Source organism: Sturnira hondurensis, unplaced genomic scaffold, assembly GCF_014824575.4.
Source record: "Sturnira hondurensis isolate 20B ecotype Veracruz unplaced genomic scaffold, ASM1482457v3 Scaffold0009178, whole genome shotgun sequence".
Taxonomy (NCBI): Eukaryota; Metazoa; Chordata; class Mammalia; order Chiroptera; family Phyllostomidae; genus Sturnira; species Sturnira hondurensis.
Window position 1 is genome coordinate 784,186 of NW_028081809.1, and position 19,391 is coordinate 803,576.

The 19,391-nt window shown below is 43.9% G+C and overlaps 1 protein-coding gene across 1 annotated transcript in view; it reads right to left on the bottom strand.

Annotated features, from left to right (window-relative positions):
* Positions 1–19,391, bottom strand: part of ACOXL (acyl-CoA oxidase like) — a 263,368-nt gene that overhangs the window by 157,491 nt on the left and 86,486 nt on the right. Inside the window, 1 exon segment of the mRNA XM_037056729.1 lies at positions 8,741–8,850. Coding sequence (XP_036912624.1) covers positions 8,741–8,850 — 110 coding nt within the window.

Below are 19,391 nucleotides of genomic sequence, written 5' to 3' on the forward strand. Positions count from 1 at the left end.
ATCTTTACACTATAAAACTTTAACTGTAAAAACAGTTAAAATATTTTTAAAAGAAGAACAAATAATAAATAAATCAATAAAAGAGATAAAATGGAACAATAAAAAATGTCCAATAACACAAGAGCAGCCAGGTTTAAAAAATGGAGAGTTTAAAAATCAGCTAACAATATGGATTTTAATCCAAAAATGTCAATGATCATTTTATATGCAATTAGTCTAAACATACCTTTTAAGAGTTAGAGATTTTCAAAGTAAATTTAAAAAGCCAAGACTCAACTATAGGTTGTTTTACAAGAAAACCACTTTAAAATATAGGTAGGTTAAAAGAAAAGTGTGAAGAAAAATGCACTATGAAAACATTAAACAAAAGAAACCTGGAGTGCCTATATTAATACAACAAAATAGGCTTAGGACAAGGAATAGTTTCAGGGACTTAGAAAAAAATTTCATGATAATAAAGGAGTTGATTCTTCATGAAACCAAAACAATCCTACATGTGTAAGCATCTAAAAATTTCAAAAATGAGACAAATAGATAATTATTTTTGGAAATGCCAATGCTCTTCTTTCGGTCACTGACAGAATGAAGTACACAGAAAACCAGTAAGGTGCTCCGCCAGTCAACCTAACCGACCGTACAGACATTGACAGAACAGTCCTCCCAGCTGTAACAAACTATGCATTCTTCTCAATGTGTGCCTCTGTGCGGGGGTGTGTGCGGGCCGTAAATTTAGAAGAATGGAATTCATGTAAAGGATTCTCTTGAACTATGACTTCTAAATAACCAAAGCAGTCAAAGCAGATGTCTCAAGGAAAACTTTTAAATATTTTGAACTGAATGAAAGTGAAAATGAAGACTTCCAGTTGAGATGGCAACATAGGCAGATGTGGCTCACCTCTTCGCACAACCACATCAAAATGACAACTAAAACATAGAACAGCTATCAATTCAAGACCATCAGAAATTGAGTTGAATGGAAGTCTGACAACTATGGAATTTAAAGAAACCATATCCATTCAAACTGGTAATAGGGGTGCAGATGCAGAATGAGCTGGTACCTCGTCCACGTGTGGTGGATAAAAATTCAGGAGGGATATTTCAAGAGCAAGCAGTCCCAGCCCCACACCTGGTCCCCCAGCCCAGGGCTCCAGGGCCAGGAAGATAAGTCCCCACAACTTCTAGCTGCAAAAACCAGTAGGGATTGAGTCAGCAGAAGAAACTTCTGGAGCCCCAAGCAGTTTTACTTGAAGAACCCACACATAGACTCAGCTACTCAGACTCACCCCTCTGAGCTTCAGCACCAGGGTAGCAGCTTGAAAGGCCCTAGCGGTATACAGGGAGCAACTGAAGTATCTGGCATCAAGGTGAGAAGAAGCCACTGTCCCTTGTATGAACCCTCCCCGGACACAGCTGGCAGGCTAGTGCCATATCTGAGACTCCATCAACCTGGCTGACACTGTTTTACCCACCTTGGAGATCCCTAGAGGCTCCACCCCACCCAACTTACAGGACCATCCTAAGTCCTCTCAAACAAGCAATAGCCTAGGCATGGCACTAGCAGCAGTCAGCCTGGATTAACAGCTTGGCTTCACTTGGGAATGTCCAAGTCCAGCACAAGTGGCAGCCAACTCAGATTGCTTTATAGCTCAGGCAGAATGGCCCTGGACAAAACACAGGTGGGGGCTGACCTTAGCGTGCACCACCCAGGAAACCACAGGGTCAGTGCACCCAGTTGGCAGTTACAGACCATGTCAGAGTACCAGCACCCTGCCCCTGCACAGCTGATCCTCCATGGACGGGGGAATTTGGTGGTCACAGCCAATCCTTGCAGATGACTGGCCTGGGTAAATCCCTTCCACTGATCTGCCAAAAGCAACCAAGGCTCAGCTACAAGAGAAGGGAGTATTTAGCCCCAAGGAAAGGAGCACCTCGAGGACCTAGACTGGGTAATAGAGAAGGCTGTGCCACGGGACCCTACAGAACACCTACTACATTAGACCACACTATCAAGACACAGAGTCAAACCAGCTCTACGTAATACATAGTAACAAACACAGGGAGGCTGCCAAAATGAGAAGACAAAGAAATATGTCCCAAATGAAAGAACAGATCAAAACTCCAGAAAAAGAAATAAATGAAATGGAGATAAGCAATCTATCAGATGCAGAGTTCAAAACATTGGTTATAAGGATGCTCAAGGAACTTAGTGAGGACCTCGGCAGCATAAAAAAGATCCAGTCAGAAAGGAAGGATACACTAATTGAAATAAAGAACAATTTACAGGGAAACAACAGTGGAGTGGATGAAGCCAAGAATCAAATCAATAATTTCAAACATAAGAAAGCAAAACATAATCAGAACAACAGGAAGAAAAAATAATCCAAAAAAATGACAATAGTGTAAGCAGCCTCTGGGACAACTTCAAGAGGTCCAACATTCACATCAGAGGGGTGCCAGAAGAAGAGAAAGAGCAAGAAACTAGAAGTCTGTTTGAAAAAATGATGAAAGAAAACTTCCCTGATTTGGTGAAGGAAATAGACATGCAAGTCAAAGAAGCACAAGGGAGTCCCAAACTAGATGGATGGAAAGAGGCCCACTCCAAGATACATCATAATTAAAATGCCAAATGTTAAAAATAAAGAGAGAATCTTAGAAGCAGCAAGAGGAAAGAAATTAGTTACCTACAGGGAGCTTCCCATAAGATTATCAGCTGAATTCTCAAAAGAAACTTTGCAGGCTAGATGGGATTGGCAAGAAATATTCAAAGTCATGAAAAGCAGGGACCTACAGCCATGATTGTTCTACCCAGCAAAGCTGTCACTTAGAATTGAAGGGCAGATAAAGAGTTTCCCAGAGAAGAAAAATCTAAAGGAGTTCATCATCACCAAACCATTATTACATGGAATAATGTAATAATTCATGTCCCCACAACTTCTAGCTGCAAAAACCAGTGGGGTGGCTGTCAATGGGAGAGGTGTGTGGGGGAATGGGTGGAGAGGTGAGGGGATTAAGGAGTACAAATAGTTACAGAATAGCCATGGGGATGTAAAGCACACTATAGGAAATGAAGTAGCCACAGAACTTGTACACGTGACCCATGGACATGAACAATGCGGGGGGGGTGGCGGTTGCCTGAAGGAGCGGCAGTTTCTGGGTGGAGGGGGGCAAAGGAGGAAGGCTCAGGACAATGGTAATAGCATAATCAATTAAATATAATTTTAAAAAAGAGATAAAACTAAGAAAAAGAAAATGAAAATATAACATATCAAAAACAAAGGAATGCAGCTAAAGAAATGCTTCCAGAGACATTAGCATGGAACGGTTAGATTAGGCTAAAGAAAAGAAGAGCTATTCACTCACTGTCTCGTCTAGTTGGTAACCTTTTTCTCACAGTGGTACTGATTTTCAATTCTGAAACTAATTTACATTCATACTATGGTCAAACACGAAATGTATTATATCCTAGTGACTATTTTTACAAATTGCTAGTTATAAAAATAGTCACAGGGCTACAATACATTTTCTTGTTTGACCATGCTATACATGCAAATTAAAGTACAGCACAGGGAATACAGTCAACAATATCGTAACTACTATGTATGGTGTCAGATGGGTACTAGACTTATGGGGGGATCACTTTCTAAGTTATACATAAACGTTTAATCACTATGTTGTACACCTGAAACTAAATAATACTGTATGTCAACTATAATTTTAACTTTTTTAATTTAAAAGATATATTGGAAAAAAACAAGAAAGAAAAAGAAAATGTACTGTAAATAGTAGGAGCCAGATTTCTCACCATCAGAGAAAGAAGTGACAACCACGGAAAGGGGAAATCGCTGGAGTAAATCCTGTGCTGCTGGACTGGGGTCACACGCATCAGTGCGACCCATCTCTAAAGTTGACTACATATACTGATAGTCACATACATTTCCCAGCCACGTCCTCTGAGAGGGACTAGAACGGTGACCCTCCAGTAGTAGCCAGCACTTCCAGCACCCAGATCTCTGGCTCTAAACATCATTCTCTGATAAAAGGAGCCAGAAATTCTGGGGCTGGGCAGGAAGAGGGAAGAGTAAATGACCCTGGAGCATCTTCTGCTCTCATAAATTAAGGACGTGCTAACAAAAAGAGTGAGCACTTCAAAAGGATACAGGAGTGAGCTCGGTGGGAAAAAGAACTGTCATCACTCACGGATGTCTGCTACACACAAGGAGTGAAAAGTGGCAACAGGGACACACAGGCCAGGCATTTGACACCTCTGCTCTGGAAATAACTGCTCTGTAAGGTGTGACCCTCCATGCCTCGTCCAGTTTATGTAGTATCTATGTGACCATCTTCTGCCAGACTCATAAGGAAGCATGGTGTATTAACAGAATTTCCTTAATTGATACTTTATGAGAGTATCCAGGCTGTCTGGTCACTACACTATTTGTGGAAAAACAGGGACAAGCCTTGAGTTTCCCATAAGAAATTGGTGGCTCACCTCGGATGTGAGAACAATAGGAAATGGCATAGCAATTAAAAAGTGTTAACAAACCTTCATGCACTAGCTAGGTGTTTTCTAACATATCATTAATAAAAGAAGAGAGATGAAAATAATAGTCTTATAAATATTAAGATTACAAAGCAGCCTTGTCCACAGCTAAGGAAGTTTCTTCATGGTTTGAGATGGGGAAAAAAACAGATTTAGCAGGAGTTGAGCAAAAGGATTAAAAGAAAAAATAAGATAGGGGAGTCAACATAAAAGAGCTTCCAATAGTCAAATTTGGACCAATCATAGCAACTGCATACATAAGACAAATAAAAGAGGGAAACCTTTAGTCAAAATTCAACATCCACAATAAAAACGTTTAGCCAACTAGAAGAAAACTTCCTCAGTGTAAGAAAGGGCGCCCACAAGACCCTGGGGTGAGTATTTACACTCAACGGGAAAATGGTAAGTGACTTTCCTCTCAAATCAGAAAGAAAAGGCTGCCTCCTCTCGTCACTGCCATTCAGTGCTGCCGTGGTGGTTTCAGCCAGTCCGACAGGGCGAAGAGAAGAAAGCAGTCATACAAATTGACAAGGAGAAAGGAAACTATGCACATGATCTGATTGTGAATATAGAAAATCTCGGAGTCCATAAAAAACTATCAGATCTAATGAGTGAATTTAGTGAGAATACAGGATAAAAAGACAATATTTAAACATCAGTTACATTTCATATGACATTAACAAATGATTGGAAAATAAATTTTCAAAGCAATTCCATTAAAATAAATATATTTATAGAGCCGTGAGTTCACCAGCATCTAATTTGAGAGCAATTTCATCCTCCCCTAAAGAAACCCCACACCCGTTAGCAGTCACTGCTCACTCCCTCCTTTAGCCACCAGTCTGACAACCCATCTGCTTTCTGTCCCCCCGAACCAGACTATTTTGGAAATTTCATATCAGTGGAATCATACAATTTAATATGATTCTTGTTGTTAGCTTCTTTCCCCTGGCATAATGTTTTCCAGGTTCACTCCTGCTGGAGCACATACCAGTCCTTCACTCCTTTTCATTGATGAATACTAATCCATTGTGTAGATATAACACATTTGTTGACCCATTTATTAGGTGATGGACATTTGGCTTATTTCCACATTTGGGGTATTAGAAATGCTGCTGTGAATGTTCATGTACAAGTTTTTGCATATTCACTTTAATTTCTCTTGCATATATATACCTAGGAGGGGAATTGCTGGGTTATGGCAATTTCACGTTTAAGATTTGAAGAACTGAAAATTGTCTCCCAAAGTGAATGGACCATTTGACATCGCACCAGCAATGCACAAAGGTTCAACTTCACCGTATCCTCAATCACACATTTTATTAGTATCTGTCTTTTTTTATTCTAGCTGTCTGAGTGGATGTAGGTAGTATATTACTATTGTTTTGATTTGCATTCCCCTGATGAATAATGACTTTTAGCTTTTTTGTATGTGTTTATTGGCCATCTGTATATCTTCTTTGAAGAAATATCTATTCAGATCTTGTCCATTTTTCAATTGGGTTATTAGTCATCTTATTGTTGAATTGTAATAATTTTTATGTGTTACAGATACAAATCCCTTATCCAGTATATAATTTGTAAGTACTTTCTCCCATTGTGTGGGTTGTTTACTAATTTTCTTGGCTATCTATTATGTAATTTTCTTGTCCTTTGAAGCACTAACACATTCCACTTCTTTCTTTTAATTTTTTTAAAAATTATTGATTATGCCATTACAGTTGCCCCAACTGTTCCAAATTTGCCCCTCTCCACCCAGTATCACCCTTCTCTCCAGCAATTCCCCCCCCCCCTTAGTTCATGTCCCTGGCTCATGCATATAAGTCAAATGGCTTCTCCATTTCCTACACTATTTATTAACATCCCCATCTATCTTGTTTTTTAAATTTTTAAATTTAAGTATATTTTATTGATTATGCTATTACAGTTGTCCTAATCTTTTCTCCCTGTTAGCCCCCTGTGCCCTGAAACCCCTTCCAGCATTCCTTGCCACTCTTAGTTCATGTCCATGGGTTGTACCTATAAGTTCTTTGGCTTCTATATTTTCTACACTATTCTTAACCTCCCTCTGTCTCTTTTGCACCTACCATTTATGCTTCTTATTCCCTGTACCTCTTCCTCCATCCTATTCCCACCCCCACTGATAACCCTCCATGTGATCTCCATTTCTGTGATTCTGTTCCTGTTCTAGGTGTTTGCTTAGTTTGTTTTTGTTTTTGTCTCAGGTTCAGTTGTTGATAGTTGTGAATTTGTTATCATATTACTGTTCATAGTTTTGACATTTCTTTTTTTTCTTAGATAACTCCCTTTAACATTTCAAATAGTAAGAGCTTGGTGATGATGAACTCTTTTAACTTGACCTCATCTGTGAAGCACTTTATCTGCCCTTCCATTCTAAATGAAAGCTTTGCTGGATAGAGCAATCTTGGATGTAGGTCCTTGCCTTTCATGACTTGGAATACTTCCTTCCAGCCCCTTCTTGCCTGTAAGGTTTCTTTTGAGAAATCAGCTGACAGTCTGATGGGAACTCCTTTGTAGGTAACTGTCTCCTTTTCTCTTGTTGCTTTCAAGATTCCCTCATCTTTAATCTTGGGTAATGTAATTATGATGTGCCTAGATGTGTGCTTCCTTGGGTCCAACTTCTTTAGGGCTGAGCTTCCTGGACTCTAGAAGTGTATTTCCTTTGCCAGATTAGAGAAGTTCTCTGTCATTATTTTTCAAGTAAGTTTTTAATTTCTTTCTCTCGTTCTTCTCCTTCTGGCACCCCTATGATTCAGATGTTGGAACACTTAAAGTTGTTCCAGAGGTTCTTAAGCCTTTTCTCATTTTTTTGAATTCTTGTTTCTTCATTCTGTTCTGGTTGAATGTTTATTTCTTCCTTCTGCTCCAAACCATTGATTTGAGTCCCAGTTTCCTTCCATTCAATGTTGGTTCTCTGTATGTTTTTATTTATTTCAATTTGCACAGCCTTCACTTCTTCCTCTATTTTGCAACCATACTCAACCATTTCTGTGAGCATCTTGATTACCAGTGTTTTGAGGTCTGCATCTGATAGGTTGGCTATCTTTTCACCACTTAGTTCTATTTTTGAAGGTTTTTTCTTCTACTTTTGGAGTTTCGATCGGTTCTTTCATTTGGCCCATCGTTCTTTGCCTCAGCACACCTATTACATTGGAAGAGGCAGAACCTTGGGTATTTTCCAGGGTGGGGCAACCTATTCACTGAGTTGTGGTGCTGTATGTGTGGGAGAGCACATTCTACTTCTTATGAAGTCCCATTTATTATAGAGTCCACTTTATTTATAACAGGATGGGATGAAGGACACAGATAAACATCCAGAGGGAAGAGAGGCACAGAATGAGGCACGTGGGAAGGGGCGTGAATCTTCCACACCCACTCTGGGCTCCCCTCTCCCTACACCTCCACATGTTCGCCCAACCTGAAGGAAGCTCTCTGAACCCTGTATGTTTGGGTCTTATGGAGACTTTACCATGGAGTCATGATCCATCAATAACCCCATTTCCAGTTCTTCTCCATCCCTGCAGAATTGGGTGCGGGGCTGAAAATTCCAAGTTTCTAATCATGGCTTTATCTTTCTGGTGTCCAGTCCTCATCCAGCAGCCCTCCTCAGTGGAACAAAAGATGCTCTTATCAACCAGAAAGTCACAAGGGTTTCAGGAGCTTTGTGTCAGGACCAGAACTGGCAAATCCCAACTTTCTGATCTTTAGAATGTGATGACCCATAACTGCTCAGGCAACCTGCTGGGTCCGTGAGGAGGAATGAATGAAAAAGCCTGTGTAAAACTGAGGTTCGGTGTGAATTTACAGTACTATTACTGCTGTTTTATTGAAGCCTGACTCCTCCCCTGCTCCCAACATATTCACACACCTTGACCTATTTTTGAAAACTTTACTGTACATTAGAGCCTTTATCAGGGGTGGGAAATTGGAAGTCTTTGAGTCTCTTTCCCTTAAAAACTCAGGAGAAATGCCCCTTCAAGTTCTCTGAGGATCCCATTCATCTGGATATGCAGACTGTCAGGGTCTGGACACCACTTTTAACCTCAGGACCACATTAACCTCTTTCATGCTCACAGTGAGGAAATGAAGGATGAAAGAAAATGAAGCCTCTCTTTTCACTCCTAGTAGTGCCAGAGCCTTAACCCACCTTGAGAAAGTAAACCCCAAGGGTCGTCTCACCTGCCGGTGAAGATCAGGGCCAAGGTTGTCGCCAGGTTAGGCATCAGCCAAAGGTTCTGCATTTGGTAATCAATGATCTTGACCTCTTCCTTCTCTTTGGGTCCAAACTACTTCCAGCTAGCAAGAATCAAGTAGACACAGTTTTACCCAGAGCCAATTAGGCAACTTTGTTCCCAGAGCTAAAAGAACCAAGCAGCCACTTGTATTGAAGCCATTCTAATGCCTTAGAATACAGAATACAAAGTCTTTGAAACTGGGGGTGAGACAATGAGATATAAAAAGTTCCTGAAGACAGTGAAACGGAAAGTTTTTCAGCTCCTCTGGAAATTAACCTTCCCACATGGGATATTTTTAAAACAGCACATCTATTTAATACACAGAGTAATTTTTATTCCTTAACATTTACATGGCATTTCACAGTTCCAAGTGTCCCTTGATCATTAATTATTCAGCTTTACTAAGTTTGTGACATAATTAATAGGACTGGAGCAACATCTTAGAACATATTTCGAAAGGACATTCTCTACAAGGAGGCGACAGTAATGCTGGTGCTCCTGTCAGACTCACAGCCAGGCCACTACTGTCAGCCCACTTACGGCTCCCCAGTCTCCCCACAGAGAAGGTGCTCTCCACACCGCACCCTGAATCCTGTGCCCCCAAATGCAACACTGCTGCATTTTGGTCTAAGGCCATTGTGTCAGTGTGAATTGAGGCCTTCCTCGGAGCAGCTTATAACATAGTGTGGGACTGTCCTCACAGGCAACACCCATGGACCAATCTTTCAGCATCCCTCGCCGGTGGGAGGTCGGCCTTTTTCTCCAGGCAGGCAGATGCTCTACAGTCCTGGATGGAGCCGCATCCTGTCTTTGAGTGCCTCTGACCTTTTTGTTGATTTCTCAAGAGTATTTCATACACACACATGTGCATGTGTGCAGGCATGCACACATGTGCTCATATGCACACACATGTACACAGGCATATACATACAGGTACACACAGTGCTACATTATCAAACAGGCGAGATACACTTATGCTTCAGACACCAGTGAAGTGAGGACATCCATCCATCACTCCAAGTGAGAAGGAAAGCAGCAATTTGTCTTAATTTTTATACTTGACAAACACTTTCTTAAATGTAATTAAATACTTTAGTAACTATCTGTATTTGTGATTTTTAAAGGGCACCATATCATTTTACTGCTTAAGGCATCTAGAATTCGTGTCCGGCCCTGTAGTGTGGGTGGGAGGTGATGAGGACACCATGACGATGAGCATGCAGGACAGCTGCTCCGAGTACTGTGAGCCCAGGCTCCTTCCCCGGAGCACGACTTCCCAGGCAGTCTGACACCCCACAGACGGTCGTCTGAGGAACACTGGCAGGCCTTTCCTCAGTCCACCTCAGTCCACCCCAGCCGACACAGCAGGGCATGGCACCAAAGGAGGCCTGGCAAGCCGAAGGAAACCTCTCAACTTCTGCTGGATCATTGCAAAATCAATCTAAAAACTCACAACCCCAATAATGGTGTCATCACAATGTCAGGTCCTTTTACAAAGTCCATTTGTCCCCATGCACTTGACTTCCATTTTTACATGCTTGATTATAGTGTACATTTTTCTACAGCTGTTTGTCTAAAATACTTTCTACTAAAATTAGACATTGCTGCACATTACTCACTCTGCTGGGGGACATCCACATGCCTATTCATGCCGGTACCACATAAAGCACTGGATAAACCTGGGTCGGGAAGACCAGGCCCAGTCACTGAACTCACAGCCTGGGACACAGAAGCAGACCGGGCAATGTGAGCACGAGAGACATGTGCATGCTCCCCAATTACCCACTCACCTGTCAATCCCTGTATTCCCCATGTGCTACCAGAAGAGCATTTCAGGGCCCTTCACCCACAGTGAGAACAAAAGAAAAGGCTGATTATAGCACCATTTAGTTCAGTTTTGTTTTGTTGAAAAGTTAATTATAAGAACAATTTTTCACAGCATCCATCAAATTTTCTGCTTTTGAGTGTGCAGTCCCAGTCTGGGCCCAGCACACAGCAGACATTCACTGTGTAGAATGAATGAGTTTCACAACTAGGATGTGCAGCTAAAGCCTGGCCAGAGGAGCTCACTCGAGACCACAGGGAGGTGGAGAGGGCTGGGGGGTGGGGCTGGGACGGGGATAAGAAGCAGAAAACTGTACTTGAACAACAATTAAAATACAAATAAAAATAAATGTGAAAAAAGACCACAGGGGAGAGCCGTCAGAAAATCAGGGTCCATCAACTAAGGAATTAAAGAAGTCACATTCATCCAGAAGGGTAGCAGGGGTGGAGACGCGGGGACACAGAGACACGGAAGAGAAGGTCCCATATCCATGTGCAGTAGAAAAATCAGGAGGAATGCCTGGGGAGCGAAGTATCCCTGCCCCACACCAGATCACCCAGCCCAGGGTTTCAGCAACAAAAAGATCAGTCCTCCTAACTTCTGTCTGTGAAAACGAGTGGGGGGGTTGGGGCAACAGAGGAAATTGCGAGAGTCTCAGGCATCTCTTCTTAAAGAGCCCACAGTAGACTTAGGACTTACACAGACTCACTCCTTCCAGGCTGCAGCACTGGTGCAGCAACAGGAACAGCACCAGTGGCATACAGGGAGAAACCAAAGTGTCTGGCAAGTACTGGGGGACAGCTTCCTCCTGGACAAAACTCCAGAAGCCAGGGAGCAGCACTGCCCCTTTCTGAGCCCTCCCCCACACAGAGCCGCAGAGCAACACCACGTCTGGGACTCCATCAACCTGGTTCACATGGGTTGCCTGGCCCTGGGGATTACCTACGCTCTGCCCCATACAACTTACCGGTATGCTTTCCTACAATAGGCCGCACTGCTAAGACAGGGAGTCAAAGCTGCTCTACCTAATACATAGAAACAGGCACAGGGAAGCTGCCAAAATGAGGACACAAAGGAATATGGTTCACATGAAAGAAAAGAACCTCAAAAAATAACTATATGAAATGGAGATAAGCAATCTATAAGATGCAGAGTTCAAAACACTGGTTATTAGGATGTTCAAGGAAGTCACTAGGTATTTCAACAGCATGGAAAAGACTCAGGCAGAAATGAAGGTTGCACTATGTGGAATAAAGAAAACAGGGAACCAACAGTGGAGTGGACGAAGCCAAGAATCAAATCAATGATTTGGAACATAAGTAAGAAAAAAAAACATTCAATCAGAAAAGCAAAAAGTGAAGAGTCAAAAAAATCAAGTACAGGCTAAGGAGTCCCTAGGACAACTTCAAATGTACTACCATTCAAATCATAGTGGTGCCAGAATGAGAAGGGAAAGAGCAAGAAGTTGAAAATTTATTCAAAAAAATAATGAAAGAATACTTCCCTGATCTGGTGAAGGAAATAGGCATACAAGTCCAGGAAGCACAAAGTCCCAAACAAGATGGACACAAAGAGGACCACATAATGACACACAATAATTAAAAAGCCAGAGGATAAAGATAAGGAGAGAATCTTAAAAGCAGCAAGAGACAAGCAGATAGTTACCTACAAAGGAGTCCCAGTAAGACTGTCAGCTGATTTCTCAAAAGAAACTTTGCAGGCTAAAAAGGACCGTCAAGAAGTATTCAAAGTGATGAAAAGCAAAAACCTACAGCCTGGATTACTATATCCAGCAAAGCTTTCATTTAGAATTGAAGGGTAGATAAAGTCCTTCCCAGACAAGGAAAAGCTAAAGGAGTTCATCAGCAACAAGCCATTAGTATATGAAATGTGAAAGGGACTTACTTAAGAAAAAGATCAAAACTAGGTACATTAAAATGGCAATAAATTCACAACTATGAATAATTGAATCTAAAAAACAAACTAAGCAAACAAGCAGCATAGAAATGTAATCATAAATATGGAGATCATCTAAAGGGTTATCAATTCAGAGAGGGAAGGGGGAGAATGGGGGGAAAGCTGCAGGGATTAAAAAGTACAAATTGGTAGATATAGAATAGACTGGGGGATGTTAAGAAAAGTATCGGAAGTGGAGTAGCCAAAGGACTTATACGTATGACCCATGGACATGAACTAAGGTAGGGGGAATGCTGGAATGAATAGGGGGTGCCAGGTGGAGGGGGCAAAGGGCAAAACATTGGGACACCTGTAATAGCATAATCAGTAAAATATATTCCTAATATATTTAGGACTCAGGGATCATCTTAGATGCTGGATCTGACCCCTGCCCTAGTGTGCCTCAGTTTCTCAGTTTAGGCACACCTTATAATCATCCCATTTTCTCTTTGACCATCACAATTCAATTGGGGTGACAGGTACAGAGCAGAAAGAGTCCATATGACAGGCCTGCCTGGTGCCTTCCAATGTGACGATAAGGAGGAGAGAGTTTAGCTAAGATTCCACCAAGATACAAGGTGACTCACAAAACTCGGGAAATCTCACAAGACCTGAATTTCCAGCCTGTCTGAAAACTGAGAGGATCTGGCAACTCGAAACCCATGCCTATGGTGTGACCCCCTGGATCTGAGAAGCCTCCAGCCCTTCAGCAGTAGCCTGGCTATCCCCTGCAGTCCCCTGAGCCCTGTCACTCACCAGAGGGAGACCCTGAGTTTTAACCCCTGCCACAGTGGATTTATTTTTTCATCCAGAATAAATTCATACCAGCAACCCAACTTGTTGATTAAGTTCTGCCACTGCTAGTCTATGAATTCACAGGGAGAAATCCTAGAGAGATAATGGCTCTGTCCAGCTCCTACAGAGTGACACCCAGGTGCCTCAGAAACCAAATTTGGCTGTACTTGAGTGTCCCAACAATATACTGAACTCCAGAAGAAATATACCTACCAAGGACTCCTTGTGGTTAACTGGGCTCAAGAGCATAACACAGACTAGGAGCCACTGTTTATACTGAGGCTTCTCATGCAAACTGTGTTTCATGGAAAAGCCACAGACTGGGCTGCCAAGCCTCCTGCACTGTGTTCCTATTGTCTGAGCAAACTTTTATAAAGAGGTTCTTGGCATCATCTTTTGACCAATGGGCTGAGACATACAAAACTGCATACCTATATTATTTGAATCTTTTTTTTTATTATTAGAGAAAGAAGAAGGGAGGGAGAAAAAGAGGTAGAGAAACATGTATGAGAGAGAGATACATCAATGGGTTGCCTCTCACACACCCCCAACTGGGGACCTGGCCCACAACCCAGACATATGCCCTAACTGGGAATCAAACCAGTGACCTTTCGGTTCCCAGGCTGGCACTCAGTCCAGTGAGCCACCCCAGCGGGAGCTTTGTTTGCATCTTTACTGACCAGTCAGAGCAGCTCCATAACAACCAATGAGAACGTGCTATTTCAACCAATCAGAAATATTGGATACTAGAGAGTGAAATATTGGATTCCTCATTTGCATAAAAATGGACCAATCAGAAACCAGGACAAGAACTTTCTCTGTAAAGAGTAGCCTTAGCCCGGTTTTGGCTTAGTGGATTGAGTGCCGACCTGTGAACCAAAGGGATGCTGGTTCAATTCCCAGTCAGGGCACATGCCTGCCCTGCAGGCCAACTCCCCAGTTGGGGGCATGCAAGCAGCAACCACACATTGATGTTTCTCTCCCTCTCTTTCTCCCTCCCTTCCCTTCTATCTAAAAATAAATAAATAAAATCTTTTCTTTAAAGAGTGGCTTTTCCTTTGTGTCCAGGGAGTACACGTTCAGTTTCTACCTGAGACTGCATTTCCCCAATTTGCAAACTGTTCACCTGAATAAAGTTTCTCCTTTCACCGCACCAGATTGTGGACCTCTGTTGGCCTTGAATTGGTGAAAGGGCCCTTTTGTTGATGTGTTTTTCCTGCTAAGCCCCTTTAGACACCTTCCCATTCTGGGCCTCTATCCAGGCGGAGGTCTGCATTTGCAGTCACCCTCAGCCCTAACTGACACACACCACTTTTGGTGGCTCAGCCAAATCTCCTCTCTCCACTTAAACCTTCTTCCTCCTCAGCACATTCTTCAAAACCAAAACCAAACCAGTCTAAGCAGAAAGCTGCAACTCCTCAGGATGCCCAAGCATCTCATGTTGTTCCTCCCACACAGGATGACTTTTCCCTTCTTGTTGGCATGTGTGCACCTGTATTAACCACAGGTTTCGATGCGTTGACATCTGGGCCCTTGCTGACACCGAAGGGACTGCCCCTCCTGGGGCCAGCCTTTCCTAGAGAGAGCAAATGACTCCTCTGTGAGCACATCTTCCAACACAAACTAACCAATGCAGAGCCCACATCCCCAGTCAATGCCTTTGTCCAACGCTTCCACTCTGCACCATTGTCCACTGCCCGAATCTCTCCAGGTCTGGGTAGCAGACGACCAGAGACAGCCCCCATGCAACTTAAAGTTATTCAAAGTTATTCAAACTAGCCAGTCCTAACCATATTCAGCCTTCTGACCCTGCCTCACTCATTCCTTCCCGTTGAAACCACAATAAAGGCTTTTGTCTATGTGCACCTTTGTTCCTTCTGCCTCCTGATGGCCCCTGGTGCTTCTGGTTTGGCCCTGTGAGGCACCAGGGGCCATCAGGCCGTGGCCCTCCTCTTAGGAGCTCTGATAGAAGTTACCTTTTCAATCGAGGTCATCTGCTGATCTGCTGGCCTCACCATCCCTGAGCAATTATAAAACTGTTTTAAAACAGTGCTGTGGCAGGACTCACACCTCACTGAGGGCAGGAAAGACTGAAAGCAGAAGGACAGGCTAAAGTTCGCCACCTCTCAACAGCTCTGTACCCACCCTCCACACGCCTTCCCACTGCTGTTCCTTGGAATGTTTGCTTCTTACTCGGTGTTCTGACAACAGTATCTGGGTGGGAGCACTGTGCAGTTAAGCCACAGGTAGACAAGGCAAATAAAAAAGGGTCCACCCTGCCCTGGCTGGCGTAGCTCAGTGGATTGAGCGCGGGCCTGCGAACCAGACAATCGTGGTTCAATTCCCAGTCAGGGCACATGCCTGGGCTGCAGGCTGGTTCCTTGCAGGCTAACTACCAGCAGGGGGTGCGCAAAAGGCAACCATACATTGATGTTTCTCTCCCTCTCTCCTTCCCCTCTAAAGATAAATAAATAAATAAAATTTAAAAAAAAAAAGGGTCCACCCTGCCACCAGACCCACCCCCACTGGTTTGTTTTGTGTTGTTTACTATGGACTCAGAAAGAAACCAATGAGTGGGCAGAAGACAGGCAGCACCCACACTCTCTCCCTCCCTCCCTCTGGCCCAAGACAAAGTTCCCAAGCACTGAGCCAAGGTTCTCGCCAGCTTCTCATCTGTAAGATGTGTTCTTTGGCTTCTCCAGGGGAATACATGACTCAAAAGGCTAATGGTCCTTCTCTTGCCCGAGACACAGCCAGAGGTTATCCTCTGATGGCCACCAACTGCCCCAAAGTGGGAAGCCTGGCTCCAGCAGAGGCAGCAGAGAGAAGGGCCTCAAGCCCGTGCTCTGAGAGGGCACAGACTGTGTGGCAACCCTGCCGGGGCCATGCTGTGGTCACCCTCTTATTTATGCTCTCAGCTCCCAGCTGACCACACTGCAGGCCATGAGGTCCAAGCTGTCCTCTGGTTGCTACGTCCTGGCAAGCTGCCCTGGATACAGCTCCTAGGGCTGCAAGCCTGCCACCGGCCAGCAGCAACTGCCTGCCAGATGTCCTTACTGCTCCAGGTTACCATCCAAATGGGTGCAAGAGTCTTCCCATCTTTTTCCTCCACTGGGCTACTATTTTTTTTAAAAAATACATGTAAAGGCTATATTTTTCTCTGTAAACATAATTTTTATTTCAGTTCTGGAAAAAAACCTCAAAGTCACTGAGCTCAAATTTTTCATGGTCTTTGAAAACAACAGTGACATGTATGCCCACAACATCCATGTGAGTGAGGACGAAGCTGAGGCTCTGAGCTGCTGTGAATGATGCTGTTTAAAATTATAGATTTGAAAAGCTATTTCTGGATCCCAGCAATTCATAAGAAAGAGAGGAAACGTTTATTTTGGGTTGTTTTATTTCATTCCCACTCAATTTTGAGCACGGCTGCTCACAGCAACATTCATGGGAAGTGACACGGCTATTAATCACCAGCGCGGCTGCTGCAGCGCAGCCTCTGGGGGTGGCCACGTGCCCACCTTCCCAGCGCTCCCCCTGGTCTCTTCTCCCAAAGGAGGCCAGCGGCCCACTAGAAAGGTAATTGCTTCGCGTGTTTCCTGCTGCAGCATCATTGCATCGGCCTACTCTGAATGGCACCCGTCAAACCAGAAAAAGAAGAGGAGCGCCACGTCTGGGCCTCTGCCTTCGCCCCAGGACTTCCCAGGGCACAAGCTGGTTTGCATGCAGCCCTGCATTGAAGGTCAGGCTCGACGTGTTACATCACCATGTTTTAGCTGTCATACTTCAAGTGCGTGTGTGTGTGTGTGTGTGTGCATACAGAATATAGACAAATGCTTCTTTAATTATAGCATTAATTGTGATTAAATATGTAAAATGGCCCCAAGGAAGAGTTCTCAATGTGCTCCTTCAATCCTGAAGGGGTCCCAACAAACAACTTTTGCACCTTCCAAACACCTTGCTCCCTTCCAGCCCTCCACATTCTGTCAGTCCAACCACCACAGACCAGAAGAGATGATCCTCAGTGGTCACGATGGATCCAGGACGATGGCATTTTAAACACAAGAATATTTCCAATATGGAAAGAAATGAGGGTGCTTCGTTACTGTCAGTGTCAAAAAGTCTATGTAAAGAGCAGGGAGCCACCCGAACCCACAGATGCAGACCATGGAGCCCACGTTTTCTCAACCAGACAGTGTGGAGATAACAAGTTTTTGCTGTTCTCTCTCCCTTTCTCAAAGGTCACACCCAGAACCAAAGGTTCTCCACCACAGGGACTCATGGGTCCCAAGTCGTGGCCAGTGGTCAGTGGGGACTGACATTCCGGTCCTCGAGGGTGCAGAGTGTAGTGCCCCATGGAGCAGGCTGCAGAACCCGGGGTTTGGAATCAGGCCATGTCCTTCCACAAGCAGCTGGATGACCCCAGGGGAGACTCCAGAAGCCCTTCAGATAGGAGACAACAGAAGACAGAAGAACCTGCAGCACTGTCTCAGTGTTTCCGTGGAGTGGCCATTTCTGGACAACAGTACAGACCTAGGTTATAACCAGCATAACCCTGACCATAAATAAGCAGTAGAACAGCAGGCCTGAGCCACCCTGGATCTCAAGGGTGGCCAACTCCGGCTTCTTCTTAGAGATTCAGTTATATAAACAAGAGGGGTCTGACTCAATGCACTAGGGCTCAAGCCCCTCCACAGCGAACAGCAGCAAATGGGTGCCTTGCCATTGAGTCTGTTCTGGATACTCTTCTGGTGTCTAATGCTACCCACAGAAAGCCCTCCTGGGACCAATACCACATCACCCCAGGCACCACAGGAGGGGAGGAAGGAGATAGTGCTTACAACCCAGGCTATGGATCAGGCACACCTGGTTTACAAGAGACCCTCACATCTGCAGTGTTATCCTGGGCAAGTCACAAAAAACTTGCCGAGCCTCAGATTCCTCAACCATACGATGGGGCCAGCAGTGACAGTGAGCACTAAGTGAAAGGCTGCCTGCGCTTGTTTAAGGCCATGCCTGATGCCTAGCAAGTGTCCAAGGTGTGGAGGTGCCATCGTCACAGGCATTACCATTACTCCCCAGTTCCTAGGATTACCCCCTATTCTATTATCTTTGATCTAGAAAAGCCATCTATAATTTTCCCATAGGAAGCACTCTTTTTCTTTAACCCAAACAAAGCATTAACCTATTCTGTATCACTAAAACTGTTATAAAAGAGTTTCAGGGTAAAGAGGAAAGTCTTCCACATAACCTTAAAGGTACTGAAATTGCTTAGAGAGATGAAAGCAGGCTGTCTACTAAAATGCTAGAAAAAATTGTGTGTGTGTGTGTGTGTGTGTGTGTGTGTTAGAAAGCATATGAAGCTTTCTAAAAGCAATTGCTGCTTTCATGTAGCCAAGAACACCAGTTGATTTTTTTCTTTTCAAATGCAAGGGAGGGATAAAGTGGACAAAATTAAGCCAGCGAAGGTGGCAGTAACCTTCATGTTGCCACCTAGGCAGCAGCTTCTTCCCAGAGTCAATCAGCCTCCTCTAGAGAGGAATCTGAACGTTATTCAGATAGCCCCCATACATGGGAAATTAATTTACTGTTCAGCATTGCAGCCTCATTAATATCCATGAGTGACGCGGTGGTTAACAGCAGTCGTCAGAACTGCTACTCCTTGAGATTTCTCTCTAAAAACAAATCACATCCCAGTGAATATAAAACAAAAATGACAGTGTGGGAGATGAGAGCTGCAAATTATAGCTGAAATTGCCTGTGGTGGGCTAATGGTTTCACTGTGAAATTATCTTCATATTTTAAAAAATTGCATATAGGGAGAGGAGTCTTCTTCCTTCAGCACTGGAGAGATACTGCAGGAACCCCAGCCCTTCAGCCCCCAGTACAGAAGCAAGCAGACCAGCCCCTGTGACAGCCAGCCCTCCTCTCCTGGTTCCCCTCTACCCAATGGCAGTGCGGGGCCTGTGTGCATCCTGCCTGCCCAACAGCAGCCAGAACCTGCTGACATCCTGGGGAT